Source organism: Pseudophryne corroboree, chromosome 3 (genome assembly GCF_028390025.1).
Source record: "Pseudophryne corroboree isolate aPseCor3 chromosome 3, aPseCor3.hap2, whole genome shotgun sequence".
Taxonomy (NCBI): domain Eukaryota; kingdom Metazoa; phylum Chordata; class Amphibia; order Anura; family Myobatrachidae; genus Pseudophryne; species Pseudophryne corroboree.
The window spans coordinates 425,812,403-425,837,249 of record NC_086446.1 but is presented as its reverse complement, the minus strand read 5'-3'; the positions used below and the strand labels follow the sequence as shown (position 1 = coordinate 425,837,249).

Genomic DNA, 24,847 nt, shown 5'->3' with positions numbered 1-24,847 from the left:
GCCAAACAGCATACCGAAAATAATAAAGTTTTGAAAGAAACTGAAGAAAACTCTCTGGAGTTCCAGAGTGTGCATCCTCTCCTAAGGTCACTTTTTTCTAAACTGCCTGTGGGAGGGGGCATAGAGGGGAGGAGCCAGCACACCCAGTTGAAGAAATGTAAAAGTTTATACCCCATCGTCTATACCCCATCGTACTAATTCCCCAATATACCTTATGGATGCTAGAAAAATTGGCCGTTTGTCGGTCTGACCCAAAAAGAATCTGACAGTGTGTACCTAGCTTTAGTCATGGGTTATTCCACACCAAATCAACACAGGTTTCAGACTGACTGTTTCAGTTTGTAATGAAATTTGGTATAATAAATGCTGCCATGGGTGTAAATTAAACCCCCAAAGGATGATAAGTACACTGGTTTTGAAGTTCTATGCATGAAATATTTGCTATTAACATTTTTTTTTTACTTGTACACCTAACTGAGCTAGAGAGATGGGCAAGGTCTAATTTTAAACCTCTTTTTATGGGCTTTCGTAATATATAACACAGAGTATGTTTCCATAAAAATAAAAAAAAGTCACAATCAAACTTTTGATTTTCTCAAAAAGCCACTGGCACCTGACACCGCTTGCTGCTGTGTATGTGTAGATAGGCTGCTACCACACCTCCTGATTAGTGACAGTTGACCCTCACTGGTCACTGACCTGGACCAGGCCCTGCATGGTAACTAGCAGAGGGCGGAGCTCGGAGACGCTAGGCTTAACCCAGGATAGCCAAAAAACGGAACTGCGTTTGTTGCATTCCTATTAGTCGCAGGATGAAAAGCAGTCGTCTTGAAGGCGAGATGTTTATTGCTCAAAAAGTCTTAAAAAAGACTAAATCGTCACTGAGGGGTCTATTTACTAAGCCTTGAATGGAGATAAAGTCACTGGAGATAATGTACCAGCCAATCCGCTACTAACTGTCATTTTTCAAACCCAGGCTGTGACATGACAGGAGTCGATTGGTTGGTACTTTATCTCCGTCGACTTTATCTCCATCCAAGGCTATGTAAATAGAACCCTGTAGGTGCTAAGGACCATTCACAGCATACAAGGTGTTCACAACAGTTATCTCTCCTTTTTTCTCTATTTCTTTATTTCTCTACAGGGCTCACAGACCCTGCTTTTATCCTGTTGCACACAATGGGGGTAATTCCAAGTTGATCGCAGCAGGAATTTAGTTAGCAATTGGGCAAAACCATGTGCACTGCAGGGGACGCAGATTTAACATGTGCAGAGAGAGTTCTATTTGGGTGGGTTATTTTATTTCTGTGCAGGGTAAATACTGGCTGCTTTATTTTTACACTGCAAATTAGATTGCAGATTGAACACACTCCACCTAAATATAACTCTCTCTGCACATGTTAAATTTTTCTCCCCTGCAGTGCACATGGTTTTGCCCAATTGCTAACTAAATTCCTGCTGCGATCAACTTGGAATTACCCCAATACCACAGGTGCTAAATCCACTCTAGGTTTTTACTCAATCATGCTACAGTATCTCACAAAATATAAATAAATACAACTTTTAAAGGAGATAACAACTGGATAAACCAATTTCCTCTCTCCTTTCATATACCAGTGTGCTTTTCTAAAACACACCTTGATTTAGCATATATCCAGGAAATTCCTGAAAACAAACACTATTTTTCAAATCTGGAAAAACACACAGGAGAGCCATTACTTTGCAATTTCAAAGAAAGTGTTTGTCCACAAAGGACTTGGTCAATCAGACTAGGGGAAGATACATTTCTCAGTGCTTCATCCATGCATTTAAAGGTGCAATTCTACAACCATGCATAAAGCACTACATATAAGATGCTAAAACACATTATAAAACAAACATTTACAGTATAAGGTGCCGATTCGTCCATAAAAAAAAAAAAAGTCCAACGCGTCACGAGTTTATCCTATAGGATGGGACTCCGGCCACAGGAGTAATGAAACAGATTCCTACAAATGCATTGGAGCACACATTGGCTTGAGTCGAACACTGCTATTACCACTTGCCATAGTTGCTTATGCTAGTATCAGCCCTTCCCCAGGTGTACAAGTGTGTGTTTGAATGTGCAAGGACTGAGACGTCCAATTTGAGCGTCTTTAGATACTGTAATACCGCTTGGTGCATCTTTAGATGCAACCGTCAGTCACACTATCTGCTAGGTGCACAAAAGAATATGTATTGTTGTCCTACCCGTATTAATGTTACTGAGCGGGTGAACAAACGCTTTGGTGTTGTCATGGTGATCCGGATGTTTTAAGTTGTGGCCACATGACTTCTGGTTGACCAATTAATACTATCTATTTATAAACATCACCATGACAACATCTAATCCAAAGGTGCGGTCACATGGGTCCCTTTGGACCAATGAATTCTCTTATCGGGAAACAGTCACATTTGGATTAAGATGGTCACGTGATCGGACTATGGTCATGTGAACGGGAAGTATTACTGAGATACTGAAAGAAAAACACTTGCATAAGTTATTGCATGCATAGATATATAGAAAATCTTTTATTTATGTAAGTGAATCGAGCAATACAGAGTAAGTAGGATTGCCTTTAAAAACGGATATGTTTACATTTTGCCAATTAACACACAACTGTGAGTATTCTCACAATTAAGGGGGTGTAAAAGGAGACTCCATGAGGACCTTAAAACTTGCTTCTGAGGAAACTGGGTGACGTTTGCCCAGAGAAACACGTTAAGCTACGATTCCCACAGTAACTCCAGTCACCTTATACACCGGACTATAACACCTGGGACTCACCAAAACGGATATCCATCCAGCCGCTTGTTTGACCTCTTTCTGCAATCCAGATAACCAACACCTTGGATATTCAGTGAAACTGCCATAAAAATGTTTGTTAAAGAGACTACAACGGAAATGTTCCATACTATGGTAATATCCTAAGAACTTTGACAATCTGGGAGTCTAATTAGACCTGTGGTAAGGTATAAGCCTGCTTAAAAGAGCCCATACATATGGGGGGTCATTCCGAGTTGTTCGCTCTGTATTTTTTTTCGCATCGCAGCGATTTTCCGCTTAGTGCGCATGCGCAATGTCCGCAGTGCGACTGCGCCAAGTAAATTTGCTATGCAGTTAGGAATTTTACTCACGGCTTTTTCATCGTTCTGGTGATCGTAGTGTGATTGACAGGAAGTGGGTGTTACTGGGCGGAAACTGGCCGTTTTATGGGTGTGTGCGGAAAAACGCTACAGTTTCTGGGAAAAACGCGGGAGTGGCTGGAGAAACGGGGGAGTGTATGGGCGAACGCTGGGTGTGTTTGTGACGTCAAACCAGGAACGACAAGCACTGAACTGATCGCAGATACCGAGTAAGTCTGGAGCTACTCAGAAACTGCTAAGAGAGGTGTAATCGCAATATTGCGAATACGTCGTTCGCAATTTTAAGAAGCTAAGATTCACTCCCAGTAGGCGGCGGCTTAGCGTGAGTAAATCTGCTAAAAGCAGCTTGCGAGCGAACAACTCGGAATGAGGGCCATGGTGCGGTGATATATATAGTGAGTCATTGTTGTTGGACACTAACTTTTATTTATATGTATTAAATAGTGTCCTAAATAAATGTTATGTCCTTTTAAACTTATCCATTTAATTTATGAGATAGCAACAGCGCTGGTATCTGTATATATCTTTTTGCACTTGCTATTATTGGGACTGAAACCCCTTTACCAGATGCTATTGATAGCGCAGTGGGAACACTTGGTTTTATCTGCTAGGTGCAGACTGTCAGAAAATGGCATCCAATGTGAGCAAATATGCATCTAAGTTGACAACCACTTCATTGACCCGCCCACAATACTCCCATAACATGCACATAAGTTGCCTGCTTTTGGAAACTAGTTTCAGGTAGATTCTAGATGGTATGAGAGCTTGCACAGTATGCCACTGAGGGGGGTGTGTCATGCTCCATCTAAAGGATATTTCCAGCTCCACCTGTGGGTGTGTCTATTGCCACTCAGGGGTGTGTCCTGCAGTGGCTGGTAGAAACTAAATGATTAAGTGCAGCATGCTGCCAGAGGAAGCGTGTGTATGGGTGGCGTATATAGTCGCAAAATATCGCTAATTTATGTGATTACGGACACTAATTAACTCCTTGCAACAAGACCCTCTTGTGTTTTTTAACCTCCCCTGTTTGGACACAAAGGGGTCAGTGCCATCCTATATACACAGAGGTATCAGTGCCAGCCTACATACACACAGGGGTCAGTGCCAGTTTATACATACACACCCATACACACCACATAGGACAGTAGCAGCATATACACAGTGCCAGCCTATGGAGCCGCAGAGGTAGAACCACATACACTCACCTTGGGACTGGGCACTCCTCATAGAAACATAGAATTTGACGGCAGATAAGAACCAGTTGGCACATCTAGTCTGCCCATGTACACATTCGGGTTAATTTTTTACAGTGGAGCTCTTGGTGGGCTCGGTGGCTCGCTGCGCTTGCCACAGCTTCTGTTCCCACTTTATGGGTGTCGTGGACACCCACAAGTGGGAATAGTCCCTGTGTGTCAGCATGCCGACCGTTGTCATTGCCAGTGATTGGGATCCCGGCATCGGCATCCTAACCGCATCCCCAGCTGTTTATTAGCCTTTATACTTGCAGCATAAAGTATGTAAATAGCATACAGTATAACATATTTGCAGCAGTGGTAATCAGAAACTGTTATTGACAGTACGGGAATCTGCTAATTGCCAGGATAAATGTGTACTATTCAGCTCAGTGCATTTAATAACCAGTAATAATTAAATATCCTATTGTTCTTGGTGGATACTGTGCTTCTAATGTCAAAAAGGAATGGTCTAGTGCCAGTCCTTGGATGAAGTAATAATAACCCTAACCATGAACTTTAACAGAGGGGGACACAACAAACAAGGGTAAGGAATAGGAGAGTGGGGAAGAGCCAAGCTGTGTGGGCTTGCTAGGTTCCAGAACCTGTGTTACAACTGGCAGGTGATTAGGAGTTACACAAGCTCACCAGGACTCAGCAGACTTTACAGCAGCAGGACGGCACCAGAATAAAATGTCATCAGTGGGGGCTGTTAATCTCTCAGCATGGAAGGCAGCCTGTGATAAGGAGGGTCAGTTAAGGTTACCGGATCACAGTATGAGTATTCTATGCAGCAGCGGGTGCGCCGCAGCGGTACAGAGAAGACGGTCACCAGAGCGATCTGGACGCACAGTAGTGTGGGCAGGTGCCTGATAAACTCAGTGGGGTGGTATTCAATTGTTTGAAAAGTCAGTTGGGTATCTGGTTTTTCCTATCTAATAGACAGGAAAAAAACAGACCCAACCGACTTTTCAAACATTTGAATTCCCCCCAGTGACTACCAAGGAAGTATGTACAGAAACGGCTGGTACAGCATAAATCTAGTGGGAGCCCTGCCAAGCTGCCGTTGGAGGCCAGAGGTCACAGTCACGTCCATCTGTTACCGTGTGGAAGAAAATTTCCTAGCCGCCTCCAGACTGTCAATCCTCCCACATCACTCACCCTCCTAGATGACTTACTGCCTGTAGGTCTGCATATAAGGGGTGGAGAGGGGGTCGGATCAGCCGCTGCAGCCACCACGGCCGCTGGAGAGGGATACGTGTTGTAAAGTCTCCATAGTGGCTGGCTACTCGCAGGCTCTGCAGGGCTGGGAGTCCAATGCTGCCCATTGGCCCACAATGTTTTCTGACCTATTATGCATGCTCACTACAAGCTCCACCCCCATCGCGGTACGGATTTCTGACGGGGCTGGGAGATTCCGGGGGATTAGGAGGGTTTTGCGGTGCAGCGGGAGAATGTTTGGCGGAACCGGAGCCTCCCGCAGAATGCGGGAGTTTTGTTATGTATGACATAAGTAGGCTTAACATACTACCCATCTAAACCAGGTTCTCTAGCTGATAAGCTCCAGGTGAAATGCAGGCTTCCAGTCAGCCAGCCACAGAACCTGTATAAAATAAAACAAGGGCTGAATAAGCATGAGGCTATATAAGTGTCCTTATTTTTTTGCTTTTGGTTTAGCATTTGTCTATTGGAGGTCATTCCGACCCGTTCGCACGCAGCGGTTCTTTGCTGTTGTGCGAACAGGTCTGGAATGCGCACGCGTCACTGCCTGGCGACAGGAGTAATGACGGATATAATGCTGGATATGAAGAAAGCGGTCACAGTGGCGACCGCAAGAAGATTGACAGATGGAAGACATTCCGGGGCATCACCTGTCCGCTGGCGGCGGTTTTCGGGGAGTGGTAAGGAAAACGCAGGCGTGTCCAGGCAAACGGAGGGCAGATGTCTGACGTCAAAGCCGGGAGGAGTGTCGCTGGATCCGTCGCACAGGGTAAGTAGATCCAGCCTTACTCCTAGGCTGCTGTAAACTTTTTTGGCTTAGTAGGGCTGCACAAGCGATCACAGCCCTGCTAAGCTAAAGTACACTCCCCCATAGGCGAGGATTAGTTGATCGCATCAGCAGCAAAAAGTTGCTGGCTGCGATCAACTTGGAATGACCCCCATTGTTGCTAGCTAAATTTGGCTTGGGGAAATTTGTGATTGGCCAGGATCAGGGAAATTCTAGGAGTGGCTATGTCTGCTTTATAAGGCTGGTATGAGCCTTGCATCCATCTTGTGAAGTGTCTGTCCCTCCCTTCCTCCCCGATTTTCTCTTACTCGTTCTGTTTTTCCTAACTCTTGGTTTATAAGGTGCTGTTGGGCGGGAAGGCGCTACATACTAGCGGCCACGTAAGGTGTATGAAGCCGCGGAGCACATACCCTGTCAAGGGCAGCTAGTATGGCCTACCTCTGCGGAAGACTTTGGGCGTCTGTCTCCGCGGACACACTCGTACTATCTGTTACAAGGGGTTATGGGCATTCACAACTTAGCTTACATTTGTCACAGTAGTAAATGTATAATAGCGGCACGGCTCGTGCCGCTATAACACTTCCTGCTTCGCCTCACTACCGATGGTGGTTGGTGGAGCGACAGAGTCAAGAGTAGAAGAAAGGGATGCACTGTATAGGGAAGTGGTTTGTTCAGGGCATGAGAGAGAGAGAATAGGAGAGAGAATTGAGTCACACAGGGAGGATAGGAATGTGGTGTCAATAGACTCAATGTTACGCTTAGTAATGGTAGCCTTAGGAGGTAGAGGTGGTGGTCAGAGAGGGGAACTGGGTAGTTGGAGAAATCAGAAATATCACAATGGTGAGTGAAGACCAGATCCAGTGAGCTCCCATTCATATGGGAGGATGAGGAGGTCCACTGGCAGAGACCAAGTGAAGAAGTGAGGTTGAGGAGTTTAGGGGGTCATTCCGAGTTGATCGCTAGCTGATTTCGTTCGCTGCGCAGCATTCAGGCAAAAAATCGGCACTTCTGCGCATGCGTATGCAGCGCAATGCGCACGCGCGTCGTACTATCACAACGAACTATGTAGTTTCACACAAGGTCTAGCGAAGCTTTTCAGTTGCACTGCTGGCCACAGAGTGACAGGAAGAGGGCGTTTCTGGGTGTCAACTGACCGTTTTCAGGGAGTGTTCTGAAAAACGCAGGCGTGCCAGGAAAAACGCAGGCGTGCCAGGAAAAACGCAGGCGTGGCTGGGCGAACGCAGGGCGTGTTCGTGACGTCAAAACAGGAACTGAATAGTCTGAAGTGATCGCAAGCGCTGAGTAGGTCTAAAGCTACTCTGAAACTGCACAAAATTATTTTGTAGCTGCTCTGCGATCCTTTCATTCGCACTTCTGCTAAGCTAAAATACACTCCCAGTGGGAGGCAGTATAGGATTTACCGGTAGGTATTAAAATCCTGTTTTCTCATACGCCCTAGAGGATGCTGGGGTCCACTTCATGACCATGGGGTTTATACCAAAGCTCCAGTACGGGCGGGAGAGTGCGGATGACCCTGCAGCACCGATTGACCGAACTTGAGGTCTTCATCGGCCAAGGTGTCAAACTTGTAGAATTTTGTAAAATGCGTTTGACCCTGACAGAGTAGCTGCTCGGCAAAGTTGCAATGCCGAGACCCCCCGGGCAGCCGCCCAGGATGAGCCCACCTCCCTAGTGGAATGGGCCTTCACCGACGTCGGCAACGGCAATCCAGCCGTAGTATGAGCGTGCTGAATCGTACCTCTGATCCAAAGCGCAATAGTCTGCTTGGAAGCAGGACACCCAATCTTGTTGGCAGCATACAGGACAAACAAAGACTCTGTTTTCCGTATTCGAGCTGTTCTAGCGACATAAATGTTCAAAGCCCTAACCACATCTAGAGACTTTGACTCAGTGAACGTGTCAGTAGCCACTGGCTCCACAATAGGTTGGTTTATGTGGAAAGATGAAACCACCTTTGGAAGAAAATGTTGACGAGTTCTCAACTCTGCCCTATCTTCATGGAAGATCAGGTAAGGGCTCTTGTGAGACAAGGCCCCTAATTCCGACACCCGCTGTGCGGATGCCAATGCCAAAAGCATCACCACTTTCCAAGTGAGAAACTTCAGCTCTATCTCTTGTAGAGGCTCAAACCAATCCGATTGAAGGAACTGCAACACCACGTTAAGGTCCCATGGTGCCACTGGAGGCACAAATGGAGGCTGGATGTGCAGATCCCTTTTCACGAAGGTCTGAACCTCTGGAAGAGAGGCCAATTGTTTTTGGAAGAACACTGACAAGGCCGAAATCTGGACCTTAATTGACCCCAATCGGAGGCCCGCCTCCACACCAGCCTGCAGAAAATGGAGAAAACGTCCCAACTGAAACTCTTCCGTAGGAGCCTTCTTGGATTCACACCAAGACACATATTTTCTCCAAATACAGTGGTAATGTTTAGACGTTACTCCCTTCCTGGTCTGAATAGCGGCTCTCCCCCTTTGCTACACCCCTGTACCAGTTTTCCTGCGTATCCTGAGTGTCTGGAGGACCTGTGTGTGCCTAGTGCTGCAGCTGTAAGCAGAGGAAGGTGCCAAAATGCTGCTGGTCCCACTCTGAGGAAGCTCTGACCCCTGTAATGGTGCCGGAGCATCATAGATATTTATACTGGCAAAGTCTCCATATAAGTGTAATATATCACAAAACTCTTAGTTTTCACTAGTGATGTGCACCTGAAATTTTTCGGGTTTTGTGTTTTGGGTTCGGTTCCGTGGCCGTGTGTTGGGTTCTGACGCGTTTTGGCAAAACCTCACCGAATTTTTTTTGTCGGATTCGGGTGTGTTTTGGATTCGGGTGTTTTTTTCAAAAGACCCTAAAAAACAGCTTAAATCATAGAATTTGGGGGTCATTTTGATCCCATAGTATTATTAACCTCAATAACCATAATTTCCACTAATTTTCAGTCTATTCTGAACACCTCACACCTCACAATATTATTTTTAGTCCTAAAATTTGCACCGAGGTCGCTGGATGGCTAAGCTAAGCGACCCTAGTGGCCGACACAAACACCTGGCCCATCTAGGAGTGTCACTGCAGTGTCACGCAGGATGGCCCTTCAAAAAAATACTCCACAAACAGCACATGACGCAAAGAAAAATGAAAGAAAAAAGAGGTGCAAGATGGAATTGTCCTTGGGCCCTCCCACCCACCCTTATGTTGTAAAAACAGGACATGCACACTTTAACGAACCCATCATTTCAGCGACAGGGTCTGCCACACGACTGTGACTGAAATGACTGGTTGGTTTGGGCCCCCACCAAAAAAGAAGCAATCAATCAATCTCTCCTTGCACAAACTGGCTCTACGGAGGCAAGATGTCCACCTCATCATCATCGTCCGATTCATCACCCCTTTCACTGTGTACATCCCCCTCCTCACAGATTATTAATTCGTCCCCACTGGAATCCACCATCTCAGGTCCTCGTGTACTTTCTGGAGGCAATTGCTGCTGGTGAATGTCTCCATGGAGGAATTGATTATAATTCATTTTAATGAACATCATCTTCTCCACATTTTCTGGAAGTAACCTCGTACGCCGATTGCTGACAAGGTGAGCGGCGGCACTAAACACTCTTTCGGAGTACACACTGGAGGGAGGGCAACTTAGGTAGAATAAAGCCAGTTTGTGCAAGGGCCTCCAAATTGCCTCTTTTTCCTGCCAGTATACGTACGGACTGTCTGACGTGCCTACTTGGATGCGGTCACTCATATAATCCTCCACCATTCTTTCAATGGTGAGAGAATCATATGCAGTGACAGTAGACGACTTGCCAGTAATCGTTGGCAGGTCCTTCAGTCCGGACCAGATGTCAGCATCAGCAGTCGCTCCAGACTGCCCTGCATCACCGCCAACGGGTGGGCTCGGAATTCGTAGCCTTTTCCTCGCACCCCCAGTTGCGGGAGAATGTGAAGGAGGAGATGTTGACGGGTCGCGTTCCGCTTGACTTGACAATTTTGTCACCAGCAGGTCTTTGAACCTCTGCAGACTTGTGTCTGCCGTAAAGAGAGATCCAAGGTAGGTTTTAAATCTAGGATCGAGCACGGTGGCCAAAATGTAGTGCTCTGATTTCAACAGATTGACCACACGTGAATCCTGGTTAAGCGAATGAAGGGCTCCATCCACAAGTCCCACATGCCTAGCGGAATCGCTCTGTTTTAGCTCCTCCTTCAATGCCTCCAGCTTCTTCTGCAAAAGCCTGATGAGGGGAATGACCTGACTCCGGCTGGCAGTGTCTGAACTGACTTCACGTGTGGCAAGTTCAAAAGGTTGCAGAACCTTGCACAACGTTGAAATCATTCTCCACTGCGCTTGAGACAGGTGCATTCCACCTCCTTTGCCTATATCATGGCCAGATGTATAGGCTTGAATGGCCTTTTGCTGCTCCTCCATCCTCTGAAGCATATAGAGGGTTGAATTCCACCTCGTTACCACCTCTTGCTTCAGATGATGGCAGGGCAGGTTCAGGTGTTTTTGGTAGAGATGAGCGGGTTCGGTTCCTCGGAATCCGAACCCGCCCGAACTTCAGCTTTTTTTACACGGATCCGAGCGACTCGGATCTTCCCGCCTTGCTCGGTTAACCCGAGCGCGCCCGAACGTCATCATGACGCTGTCGGATTCTCGCGAGACTCGGATTCTATATAAGGAGCCGCGCGTCGCCGCCATTTTTCACACGTGCATTGAGATTGATAGGGAGAGGACGTGGCTGGCGTCCTCTCCATTTAGATTAGAAGAGAGAGAGTGAGATTGAGACAGAGACACTTGATTTACTGGAGCTTAGGAGTACTAGAGAGTGCAGAGTTTACTAGTGACTGACCACTGACCAGTGACCACCAGTGCAGTTTTATTTAATATAATCCGTTCTCTGCCTGAAAAAAACGATACACAGTGACTCAGTCACATACCATATCTGTGCTCAGCCCAGTGTGCTGCATCATCTATGTATAATATCTGACTGTGCTCACACAGCTTAATTGTGGGGGAGACTGGGGAGCAGTTATAGGTTATAGCAGGAGCCAGGAGTACATATTATTAAAATTAAACAGTGCACACTTTTGCTGCAGGAGTGCCACTGCCAGTGTGACTGACGTGACCAGTGACCTGACCACACTGACCACCAGTATAGTATACTATATTGTGATTGCCTGAAAAAGTTAAACACTCGTCGTGTGACTTGTGTGGTGTTTTTTTATTCTATAAAAAACTCATTCTGCTGACAGACAGTGTCCAGCAGGTCCGTCATTATATAATATATACCTGTCCGGCTGCAGTAGTGATATATATATTTTTTTTATATCATTATTTATCATCCAGTCGCAGCAGACACAGTACGGTAGTTCACGGCTGTAGCTACCTCTGTGTCGGCACTCGGCAGTCCATCCATAATTGTATACCACCTACCCGTGTTTTTTCTTTTCTTTCTTCTTTATACATACTACATCTCATTATCATCCAGTCTATATTAGCAGCAGACACAGTACAGTACGGTAGTCCACGGCTGTAGCTACCTCTGTGTCGGCACTCGGCAGTCCGTCCATAATTGTATACCACCTACCCGTGGTTTTTTTTTTCTTCTTTATACATACTACATCTCATTATCATCCAGTCTATATTAGCAGCAGACACAGTACAGTACGGTAGTCCACGGCTGTAGCTACCTCTGTGTCGGCACTCGGCAGTCCATCCATAATTGTATACCACCTACCCGTGGTTTTTTTTTCTTCTATATACATACTACATCTCATTATCATCCAGTCTATATTAGCAGCAGACACAGTACAGTACGGTAGTCCACGGCTGTAGCTACCTCTGTGTCGGCACTCGGCAGTCCATCCATAATTGTATACCACCTACCCGTGGTTTTTTTTTCTTTCTTCTTTATACATACTACATCTCATTATCATCCAGTCTATATTAGCAGCAGACACAGTACAGTACGGTAGTCCACGGCTGTAGCTACCTCTGTGTCGGCACTCGGCAGTCCGTCCATAATTGTATACCACCTACCCGTGGTTTTTTTTTCTTTCTTCTTTATACATACTACATCTCATTATCATCCAGTCTATATTAGCAGCAGACACAGTACAGTACGGTAGTCCACGGCTGTAGCTACATCTGTGTCGGCACTCGGCAGTCCATCCATAATTGTATACAACCTACCCGTGGTTTTTTTTTTCTTTCTTCTTTATACATACTACATCTCATTATCATCCAGTCTATATTAGCAGCAGACACAGTACAGTACGGTAGTCCACGGCTGTAGCTACCTCTGTGTCGGCACTCGGCAGTCCGTCCATAATTGTATACCACCTACCCGTGGTTTTTTTTCTTTCTTCTTTATACATACTACATCTCATTATCATCCAGTCTATATTAGCAGCAGACACAGTACAGTACGGTAGTCCACGGCTGTAGCTACCTCTGTGTCGGCACTCGGCAGTCCATCCATAATTGTATACCACCTACCCGTGGTTTTTTTTTCTTTCTTCTTTATACATACATACTACATCTCTTTATCAACCAGTCTATATTAGCAGCAGACACAGTACGGTAGTCCACGGCTGTAGCTACCTCTGTGTCGGCACTCGGCAGTCCGTCCATAATTGTATACCACCTACCCGTGGTTTTTTTTCTTTCTTCTTTATACATACATACTACATCTCTTTATCAACCAGTCTATATTAGCAGCAGACACAGTACAGTACGGTAGTCCACGGCTGTAGCTACCTCTGTGTCGGCACTCGGCAGTCCGTCCATAATTGTATACTAGTATCCATCCATCTCCATTGTTTACCTGAGGTGCCTTTTAGTTGTGCCTATTAAAATATGGAGAACAAAAATGTTGAGGTTCCAAAATTAGGGAAAGATCAAGATCCACTTCCACCTCGTGCTGAAGCTGCTGCCACTAGTCATGGCCGAGACGATGAAATGCCAGCAACGTCGTCTGCCAAGGCCGATGCCCAATGTCATAGTACAGAGCATGTCAAATCCAAAACACCAAATATCAGTAAAAAAAGGACTCCAAAACCTAAAATAAAATTGTCGGAGGAGAAGCGTAAACTTGCCAATATGCCATTTACCACACGGAGTGGCAAGGAACGGCTGAGGCCCTGGCCTATGTTCATGGCTAGTGGTTCAGCTTCACATGAGGATGGAAGCACTCAGCCTCTCGCTAGAAAAATGAAAAGACTCAAGCTGGAAAAAGCACAGCAAAGAACTGTGCGTTCTTTGAAATCCCAAATCCACAAGGAGAGTCCAATTGTGTCGGTTGTGATGCCTGACCTTCCCAACACTGGACATGAAGAGCATGCGCCATCCACCATTTGCACGCCCCCTGCAAGTGCTGGAAGGAGCACCCGCAGTCCAGTTCCTGATAGTCAGATTGAAGATGTCAGTGTTGAAGTACACCAGGATGAGGAGGATATGGGTGTTGCTGGCGCTGGGGAGGAAATTGACCAGGAGGATTCTGATGGTGAGGTGGTTTGTTTAAGTCAGGCACCCGGGGAGACACCTGTTGTCCGTGGGAGGAATATGGCCGTTGACATGCCTGGTGAAAATACCAAAAAAATCAGCTCTTCGGTGTGGAAGTATTTCACCAGAAATGCGGACAACATTTGTCAAGCCGTGTGTTCCCTTTGTCAAGCTGTAATAAGTAGGGGTAAGGACGTTAACCACCTCGGAACATCCTCCCTTATACGTCACCTGCAGCGCATTCATAATAAGTCAGTGACAAGTTCAAAAACTTTGGCCGACAGCGGAAGCAGTCCACTGACCAGTAAATCCCTTCCTCTTGTAACCAAGCTCACGCAAACCACCCCACCAACTCCCTCAGTGTCAATTTCCTCCTTCCCCAGGAATGCCAATAGTCCTGCAGGCCATGTCACTGGCAATTCTGATGATTCCTCTCCTGCCTGGGATTCCTCCGATGCATCCTTGCGTGTAACGCCTACTGCTGCTGGCGCTGCTGTTGTTGCTGCTGGGAGTCGATGGTCATTCCAGAGGGGAAGTCGTAAGCCAACTTGTACTACTTCCAGTAAGCAATTGACTGTTCAACAGTCCTTTGCGAGGAAGATGAAATATCACAGCAGTCATCCTGCTGCAAAGCGGATAACTGAGGCCTTGGCATCCTGGGTGGTGAGAAACGTGGTTCCGGTATCCATCATTACTGCAGAGCCAACTAGAGACTTGTTGGAGGTACTGTGTCCCCGGTACCAAATACCATCTAGGTTCCATTTCTCTAGGCAGGCGATACCGAAAATGTACACAGACCTCAGAAAAAGAGTCACCAGTGTCCTAAAAAATGCAGCTGTACCCAATGTCCACTTAACCACGGACATGTGGACAAGTGGAGCAGGGCAGGGTCAGGACTATATGACTGTGACAGCCCACTGGGTAGATGTATGGACTCCCGCCGCAAGAACAGCAGCGGCGGCACCAGTAGCAGCATCTCGCAAACGCCAACTCTTTCCTAGGCAGGCTACGCTTTGTATCACCGGTTTCCAGAATACGCACACAGCTGAAAACCTCTTACGGCAACTGAGGAAGATCATCGCGGAATGGCTTACCCCAATTGGACTCTCCTGTGGATTTGTGGCATCGGACAACGCCAGCAATATTGTGTGGGCATTAAATATGGGCAAATTCCAGCACGTCCCATGTTTTGCACATACCTTGAATTTGGTGGTGCAGAATTTTTTAAAAAACGACAGGGGCGTGCAAGAGATGCTGTCGGTGGCCAGAAGAATTGCAGGACACTTTCGGCGTACAGGCACCACGTACAGAAGACTGGAGCACCACCAAAAACTACTGAACCTGCCCTGCCATCATCTGAAGCAAGAAGTGGTAACGAGGTGGAATTCAACCCTCTATATGCTTCAGAGGTTGGAGGAGCAGCAAAAGGCCATTCAAGCCTATACAATTGAGCACGATATAGGAGGTGGAATGCACCTGTCTCAAGCGCAGTGGAGAATGATTTCAACGTTGTGCAAGGTTCTGATGCCCTTTGAACTTGCCACACGTGAAGTCAGTTCAGACACTGCCAGCCTGAGTCAGGTCATTCCCCTCATCAGGCTTTTGCAGAAGAAGCTGGAGACATTGAAGGAGGAGCTAACACGGAGCAATTCCGCTAGGCATGTGGGACTTGTGGATGGAGCCCTTAATTCGCTTAACAAGGATTCACGGGTGGTCAATCTGTTGAAATCAGAGCACTACATTTTGGCCACCATGCTCGATCCTAGATTTAAAGCCTACCTTGGATCTCTCTTTCCGGCAGACACAAGTCTGCTGGGGTTGAAAGACCTGCTGGTGAGAAAATTGTCAAGTCAAGCGGAACGCGACCTGTCAACATCTCCTCCTTCACATTCTCCCGCAACTGGGGGTGCGAGGAAAAGGCTCAGAATTCCGAGCCCACCCGCTGGCGGTGATGCAGGGCAGTCTGGAGCGACTGCTGATGCTGACATCTGGTCCGGACTGAAGGACCTGACAACGATTACGGACATGTCGTCTACTGTCACTGCATATGATTCTCTCAACATTGAAAGAATGGTGGAGGATTATATGAGTGACCGCATCCAAGTAGGCACGTCACACAGTCCGTACTTATACTGGCAGGAAAAAGAGGCAATTTGGAGGCCCTTGCACAAACTGGCTTTATTCTACCTAAGTTGCCCTCCCACAAGTGTGTACTCCGAAAGAGTGTTTAGTGCCGCCGCTCACCTTGTCAGCAATCGGCGTACGAGGTTACTTCCAGAAAATGTGGAGAAGATGATGTTCATTAAAATGAATTATAATCAATTCCTCCGCGGAGACATTGACCAGCAGCAATTGCCTCCACAAAGTACACAGGGAGCTGAGATGGTGGATTCCAGTGGGGACGAATTGATAATCTGTGAGGAGGGGGATGTACACGGTGATATATTGGAGGATGATGATGAGGTGGACATCTTGCCTCTGTAGAGCCAGTTTGTGCAAGGAGAGATTAATTGCTTCTTTTTTGGGGGGGGGTCCAAACCAACCCGTCATATCAGTCACAGTCGTGTGGCAGACCCTGTCACTGAAATGATGGGTTGGTTAAAGTGTGCATGTCCTGTTTTGTTTATACAACATAAGGGTGGGTGGGAGGGCCCAAGGACAATTCCATCTTGCACCTCTTTTTTCTTTTCTTTTTCTTTGCGTCATGTGCTGTTTGGGGAGGGTTTTTTGGAAGGGCCATCCTGCGTGACACTGCAGTGCCACTCCTAGATGGGCCCGGTGTTTGTGTCGGCCACTAGGGTCGCTTATCTTACTCACACAGTCAGCTACCTCATTGCGCCTCTTTTTTTCTTTGCGTCATGTGCTGTTTGGGGAGGGTTTTTTGGAAGGGACATCCTGCGTGACACTGCAGTGCCACTCCTAGATGGGCCCGGTGTTTGTGTCGGCCACTAGGGTCGCTTATCTTACTCACACAGTCAGCTACCTCATTGCGCCTCTTTTTTTCTTTGCGTCATGTGCTGTTAGGGGAGGGTTTTTTGGAAGGGACATCCTGCGTGACACTGCAGTGCCACTCCTAGATGGGCCCGGTGTTTGTGTCGGCCACTAGGGTCGCTTATCTTACTCACACAGCTACCTCATTGCGCCTCTTTTTTTCTTTGCGTCATGTGCTGTTTGGGGAGGGTTTTTTGGAAGGGACATCCTGCGTGACACTGCAGTGCCACTCCTAGATGGGCCCGGTGTTTGTGTCGGCCACTAGGGTCGCTTATCTTACTCACACAGCGACCTCGGTGCAAATTTTAGGACTAAAAATAATATTGTGAGGTGTGAGGTATTCAGAATAGACTGAAAATGAGTGGAAATTATGGTTTTTGAGGTTAATAATACTTTGGGATCAAAATGACCCCCAAATTCTATGATTTAAGCTGTTTTTTAGGGTTTTTTGAAAAAAACACCCGAATCCAAAACACACCCGAATCCGACAAAAAAAATTCGGTGAGGTTTTGCCAAAACGCGGTCGAACCCAAAACACGGCCGCGGAACCGAACCCAAAACCAAAACACAAAACCCGAAAAATTTCCGGCGCTCATCTCTAGTTTTTGGTGGTGCTCCAGTCTTCTGTACGCGGTGCCTGTACGCCGAAAGTGGCCCGCAATTCTTCTGGCCACCGACAGCATCTCTTGCACGCTCCTGTCGTTTTTTAAATAATTCTGCACCACCAAATTCAAGGTATGTGCAAAACATGGGACGTGCTGGAATTTGCCCAGATGTAATGCACTCACAATATTGCTGGCATTGTCCGATGTCACAAATCCCCAGGAGAGTCCAATTGGGGTAAGCCATTCTGCGATGATCTTCCTCAGTTGCCGTAAGAGGTTTTCAGCTGTGTGCCTATTCTGGAAAGCGGTGATACAAAGCGTAGCCTGCCTAGGAACGAGTTGGCGTTTGCGAGATGCTGCTACTGGTGCCACCGCTGCTGTTCTTGCAGCGGGAGGCAATACATCTACCCAGTGGGCTGTCACAGTCATGTAGTCCTGAGTCTGCCCTGCTCCACTTGTCCACATGTCCGTGGTTAAGTGGACATTGGGTACAACTGCATTTTTTAGGACACTGGTGAGTCTTTTTCTGACGTCCGTGTACATTCTCGGTATCGCCTGCCTAGAGAAGTGGAACCTAGATGGTATTTGGTAACGGGGGCACACTACCTCAAGAAATTGTCTAGTTCCCTGTGAACTAACGGCGGATACCGGACGCACGTCTAACACCAACATAGTTGTCAAGGCCTCAGTTATCCGCTTTGCAACAGGATGACTGCTGTGATATTTCATCTTCCTCGCAAAGGACTGTTGGACAGTCAATTGCTTACTGGAAGTAGTACAAGTGGTCTTCCGACTTCCCCTCTGGGATGACGATAGACTCCCAGCAGCAACAACAGCAGCGCCAGCAGCAGTAGGCGTTACACTCAAGGATGCATCGGAGGAATCCCAGGCTGGAGAGGACTCGTCAGACTTGCCAGTGACATGGCCTGCAGGACTATTGGCTTTCCTGGGTAAGGAGGAAATTGACACTGAGGGAGTTGGTGGTGTGGTTTGCGCGAGCTTGGTTACAAGAGGAAGGGATTTACTGGTCAGTGGACTGCTTCCGCTGTCGCCCAAAGTTTTTGAACTTGTCACTGACTTATTATGAATGCGCTGCAGGTGACGTATAAGGGAGGATGTTCCGAGGTGGTTAACGTCCTTACCCCTACTTATTACAGCTTGACAAAGGCAACACACGGCTTGACACCTGTTGTCCGCATTTCTGTTGAAATACTTCCACACTGAAGAGCTGATTTTTTTGGTATTTTCACCAGGCATGTCAATGGCCATATTCCTCCCACGGACAACAGGTGTCTCCCCGGGTGCCTGACTTAAACAAACCACCTCACCATCAGAATCCTCCTTGTCAATTTCCTCCCCAGCGCCAGCAACACCCATATCCTCATCCTGGTGTACTTCAACACTGACATCTTCAATTTGACTATCAGGAACTGGACTGCGGGTGCTCCTTTCAACACTTGCAGGGGGCGTGCAAATGGTGGAAGGCGCAAGCTCTTCCCGTCCAGTGTTGGGAAGGTCAGGCATCGCAACCGACACAATTGGACTCTCCTTTGGGATTTGGGATTTCGAAGAACGCACAGTTCTTTGCTGTGCTTTTGCCGCAAGTCTTTTCTTTTTTCTAGCGAGAGGATGAGTGCTTCCATCCTCATGTGAAGCTGAACCACTAGCCATGAACATAGGCCAGGGCCTCAGCCGTTCCTTGCCACTCCGTGTCGTAAATGGCATATTGGCAAGTTTACGCTTCTCCTCAGACGCTTTTAATTTTGATTTTTGGGTCATTTTTTTACTGATCTTTTGTGTTTTGGATTTTACAAGCTCTGTACTATGACATTGGGCATCGGCCTTGGCAGACGACGTTGATGGCATTTCATCGTCTCGGCCATGACTAGTGGCAGCAGCTTCAGCACGAGGTGGAAGTGGATCTTGATCTTTCCCTATTTTTTTAACCTCCACATTTTTGTTCTCCATATTTTGCGCACAACTAAAAGCCACCACAGGTATACAATGTAGATGGATGGATAGTATAGTATTACTTATACTTATGGAGGACGAGTGACGACACAGAGGTAGGTACAGCCGTGGCCTACCGTACTGCTGCTTAGTGCTTATATATAAATATAATATACTGTATAACGGACCTGGTGGACAGTGTCAGCAGCAGACTGCTAAACTAGTATGAAGAAAGAAAAAAAAAACACCACAGGTATACAATGTAGATGGATGGATAGTATAGTATTACTTATACTTATGGACGACGAGTGACGACACAGAGGTAGGTACAGCCGTGGCCTACCGTACTGCTGCTTAGTGCTTATATATAAATATAATATACTGTATAACGGACCTGGTGGACAGTGTCAGCAGCAGACTGCTAAACTAGTATGAAGAAAGAAAAAAAAAAACACCACAGGTATACAATGTAGATGGATGGATAGTATAGTATTACTTATACTTATGGACGACGAGTGACGACACAGAGGTAGGTACAGCCGTGGCCTACCGTACTGCTGCTTAGTGCTTATATATAAATATAATATACTGTATAACGGACCTGGTGGACAGTGTCAGCAGCAGACTGCTAAACTAGTATGAAGAAAGAAAAAAAAAACACCACAGGTATACAATGTAGATGGATGGATAGCATAGTATTACTTATACTTATGGACGACGAGTGACGACACACAGGTAGGTACAGCCGTGGCCTACCGTACTGCTGCTTAGTGCTTATATATAAATATAATATACTGTATAACGGACCTGGTGGACAGTGTCAGCAGCAGACTGCTAAACTAGTATGAAGAAAGAAAAAAAAAACACCACAGGTATACAATGTAGATGGATGGATAGTATAGTATTACTTATACTTATGGACGACGAGTGACGACACAGAGGTAGGTACAGCCGTGGCCTACCGTACTGCTGCTTAGTGCTTATATATAAATATAATATACTGTATAACGGACCTGGTGGACAGTGTCAGCAGCAGACTGCTAAACTAGTATGAAGAAAGAAAAAAAAAACACCACAGGTATACAATGTAGATGGATGGATAGTATTACTTATACTTATGGACGACGAGTGACGAGTCGACACAGAGGTAGGTACAGCCGTGGCCTACCGTACTGCTGCTTAGTGCTTAATTATATATATAATATACTGTATAACGGACCTGGTGGACACTGCAGTGTCAGCAGACTGCTAAACAAACTAGCATGAAGAAAGAAAAAAAAAAAACACCACAGTGTTTTTCAGGCAGACAAACGTATACTGGACTGGTGGTCACTGTCAGCAAAACTGTGCACTGTACTCCTGCTATAACTGCTCCCCAGTCCCCACAATTAGGCAGTGTGAGCAGTGCACTCAGCACAGATATATCATGCAGCAGTGCAGCACACTGAGTGAGCACAGATATGGTGGAGCGTTTTTTTTCAGGCAGAGAAACAACGGATTAAACTCAAAACCCTGCACTGTACTCCCTAACAGCTGCTCCCCGTCCCCAATCCTCCCCACAATTATAACTAACTAAGTTCTAATATAATACAACGGACTCGGAGAGGACGCCAGCCACGTCCTCTCCCTATCAATCTCAATGCACGTGTGAAAATGGCGGCGACGCGCGGCTCCTTATATAGAATCCGAGTCTCGCGAGAATCCGACAGCGGGATGATGACGTTCGGGCGCGCTCAAGTTAACCGAGCAAGGCGGGAGGATCCGAGTCGCTCGGACCCGTGTAAAAAAAAGGTGAAGTTCGGGCGGGTCGGATTCCGAGGATCCGAACCCGCTCATCACTAGTTTTCACTACCGCTCCCAGTGTACACGGGGGGCTATAGCGGGTCCCCCCCGGGAGGGTCCTGTATGCCACCCCTACGTTTGTGCTGCACCAAGAACTGGGGGCCCCCGGTTGCCACCACTCTTGTCACCTGCAGGCAATGTCAGGCATGTGCGGCATGCTGCGATTGTGACCGCTAAGGCGCAGTGCCCCGCTGTGCAACAACCTCTCAGGACGGTGGTCCTGCAGCAGGGAAGCGGCTCTGATGCCTGAAGAGACTGGTAACTGCCCCCCGCCCGCCCCTCCCCCCCTAACTCCCACGGTGCAGGTATGCTGTTGGCCAAACAGCATACCGAAAATAATAAAGTTTTGAAAGAAACTGAAGAAAACTCTCTGGAGTTCCAGAGTGTGCATCCTCTCCTAAGGTCACTTTTTTCTAAACTGCCTGTGGGAGGGGGTATAGAGGTGAGGAGCCAGCACACCCAGTTGAAGAAATGTAAAAGTTTATACCCCATCGTCTATACCCCATCGTACTAATTCCCCAATATACCTTATGGATGCTAGAGAAATTGTCCGTTTGTCGGTGTGACCCAAAAAGAATCTGACAGTGTGTACCTAGCTTTAGTCATGGGTTATTCCACACCAAATCAACACAGGTTTCAGACTGACTGTTTCAGTTTGTAATGAAATTTGGTATAATAAATGCTGCCATGGGTGTAAATTAAACCCCCAAAGGATGATAAGTCTAATTTTAAACCTCTTTTTATGGGCTTTCGTAATATATAACACAGAGTATGTTTCCATAAAAATAAAAAAAAGTCACAATCAAACTTTTGATTTTCTCAAAAAGCCACTGGCACCTGACACCGCTTGCTGCTGTGTATGTGTAGATAGGCTGCTACCACACCTCCTGATTAGTGACAGTTGACCCTCACTTTTCACTGACCTGGACCAGGCCCTGCATGGTAACTAGCAGAGGACGGAGCTCGGAGACGCTAGGCTTAACCCAGGACAGCCAAAAAACGGAACTGCGTTTGTTGCATTCCTATTAGTCGCAGGATGAAAAGCAGTCGTCTTGAAGGCGAGATGTTTATTGCTCAAAAAGTCTTAAAAAAGACTAAATCGTCACTGAGGGGTCTATTTACTAAGCCTTGAATGGAGATAAAGTCACTGGAGATAATGTACCAGCCAATCCGCTACTAACTGTCATTTTTCAAACCCAGGCTGTGACATGACAAGAGTCGATTGGTTGGTACTTTATCTCCGTCGACTTTATCTCCATCCAAGGCTATGTAAATAGAACCCTGTAGGTGCTAAGGACCATTCACAGCATACAAGGTGTTCACAACAGTTATCTATCCTCTTGGTCACAGGATCTGTTTCTCTACAGGGCTCACAGACCCTGCTTTTATCCTGTTGCACACAATGTGGGTAATTCCAAGTTGATCGCAGCAGGAATTTAGTTAGCAATTGGGCAAAACCATGTGCACTGCAGGGGAGGCAGATTTAACATGTGTAGAGAGAGTTATATTTGGGTGGGTTATTTTATTTCTGTGCAGGGTAAATACTGGCTGCTTTATTTTTACACTGCAATTTAGATTTCAGTTTGAACACACCCCACCCAAATCTAACTCTCTCTGCACATATTATATCTGCCTCCCCTGCAGTGCACATGGTTTTGCCCAACTGCTAAAAACTTTCCTGCTGCGATCAACTTGGAATTACCCCCAATGTGCCTCAACCAATATGGCTGTCGCGACTTGACATTCGGGAGCTACGAGGGTGGGTTTCCACTTACAAAGCCCACTGAACAGGCCAGCCTCACACTATGCTTGTGTCATCAACTCAATTGACAAATTACGGACAAACAAAATCAGCAATTGCCGGGATTCCTGGGCCCTCCGTACGGTGACTAATAGGCCCGCCGAACCACGTGATGGCAGTTGGTTGCTAGGCAGGAGCGGCCCCTGGTTACCTGCGCCCATAATGCAGCGGGGCGACATCACCGGGAGAAAGATGGGGGTCAGCAAACAGGTAACGGCGGCCGGAGCTCTCAGCTGAGCTAGAGCAACGTTCTATACTGACTTCTGTTTCTTTTAAACAAAATCAGATGAAACACAAAATCCAAATAACCTTGTCTGAGACTCTGAGTGATGAATCTGACTCGGGGAAGTCATTGTAGTTTGTGTGGCGATGTGTATGCTTTGCTAATAGATGAAGTAGAACGGTTCTGCAATAAGAAGTGCTTGCATACATTTATGTTTATTCCTCAGGCTTTAAATATAATTTCAATAAATATTTTGCTGTATAAATAAGGAGCTGCAGTGGTAGAGTAGTAGTCCCATCTGGTCATTACAGCTATTGTGATTGCAATATCTGTATGCAGCAGTATGTCAACAACGTTCACTATGTCCACGTTCATAAAGGCGAAGCCAGATGTCGACATCCTGAAAATATTGACATGGACAAAATGACAACATATGATTAGTCGACAGGTGCGGCGCTGACTACCTTGTGCAGGGAGGATAAAGATAGACGTGTAGATGTATGGAGTATATGTGCTGGGGTGTGTCCGGATCAGCAGCAGGGCTGCATACCACAGGTAGCCGCCATTCTGAACCCTGGACTCATCATTAGTCTTCCCTCTCTTAAGCCTGCCCCTAGACTCTCATTGGCTAGTTTCACAGGAGACTGTGGGCGGATTTAGGAGAGGAAATCCTAATCCTGGGTTCGGCACAGCAGCTGTGGTATACAGCGTCACTGCCGATCCAGACACATGCCAGCACATATGTTACTTACATCTACACATGTATGTTTATATATGCTTAGCGGTACCCCCCTGCACAGGGTTATCGGAGCTGCAGCTGTCGCTGCTTGTCGGCATAGTAAAAATGTCAATATCAGTGTTAGGAATACCTCAAAAATGGATTATCGACATAATGGGGTCTATTCAATTCAGCAACAGTTGAATAGCGCCGGGAATTAGCTCCCAACGCTGTTAAATTCAGCTAAAGTTAAGTCGGCGAATGCCCGTTCTCGCCGACTTAATAGATTGTTTTGTCGGGAGAACGGGCATTCTCCGACTTAACCGCGCGGCGATGCTGATTCCCGACAGAATCAGCCTCGCGCTGGCCGCGCGGCATCCCTTTTGTCGGATTTCTTCTCTCAACCCCCGGGGGTGAGAGAAGAATTCCCGACAAATGAGGGTAACTAGTCGCTGTATTGAATAGCGTTGGGAGCTAATTCCCGGCGCTATTCAACTGTTGATGAATTGAATCGACCCCATTGACTATGTGGGCATTTCATCTGTGTTGACATTCTGAATGTTGACTTGGTCACCATCAACATAATATACCAAACTCTTCCTGACATATCTTTTTGAAGTATTTAATATTTTGGTAAAATGACATGCCCAGGGCGACCTAACTCCCTTGGGAGCACCCAGGGGTGGGTTGTGTAGAGGCCACAACACTACACTTCTAGAGCAGGAGCAGAATTATCTAGCTGCATGATCACCACAGTCACAGGGCATCCTCCAGCCAGCCGTTTCTGCAC

General features: G+C 46.7%; 1 protein-coding gene across 3 annotated transcripts in view; it reads left to right on the top strand.

The window, feature by feature from the left end:
- Positions 1-23,014: 23,014 nt before the first annotated feature.
- Positions 23,015-24,847, top strand: part of IFT52 (intraflagellar transport 52) — a 120,744-nt gene continuing 118,911 nt past the window's right edge. For all 3 annotated transcript variants that reach the window (XM_063960294.1, XM_063960295.1, XM_063960293.1), the window contains exon 1: positions 23,015-23,326. Coding sequence is in view for 1 of the 3 variants with exons in the window: in XM_063960293.1 (XP_063816363.1) it covers positions 23,279-23,326 (48 nt within the window). In the remaining 2 variants the exon portion in view is untranslated. The remainder of the gene's footprint in view (positions 23,327-24,847) is intronic.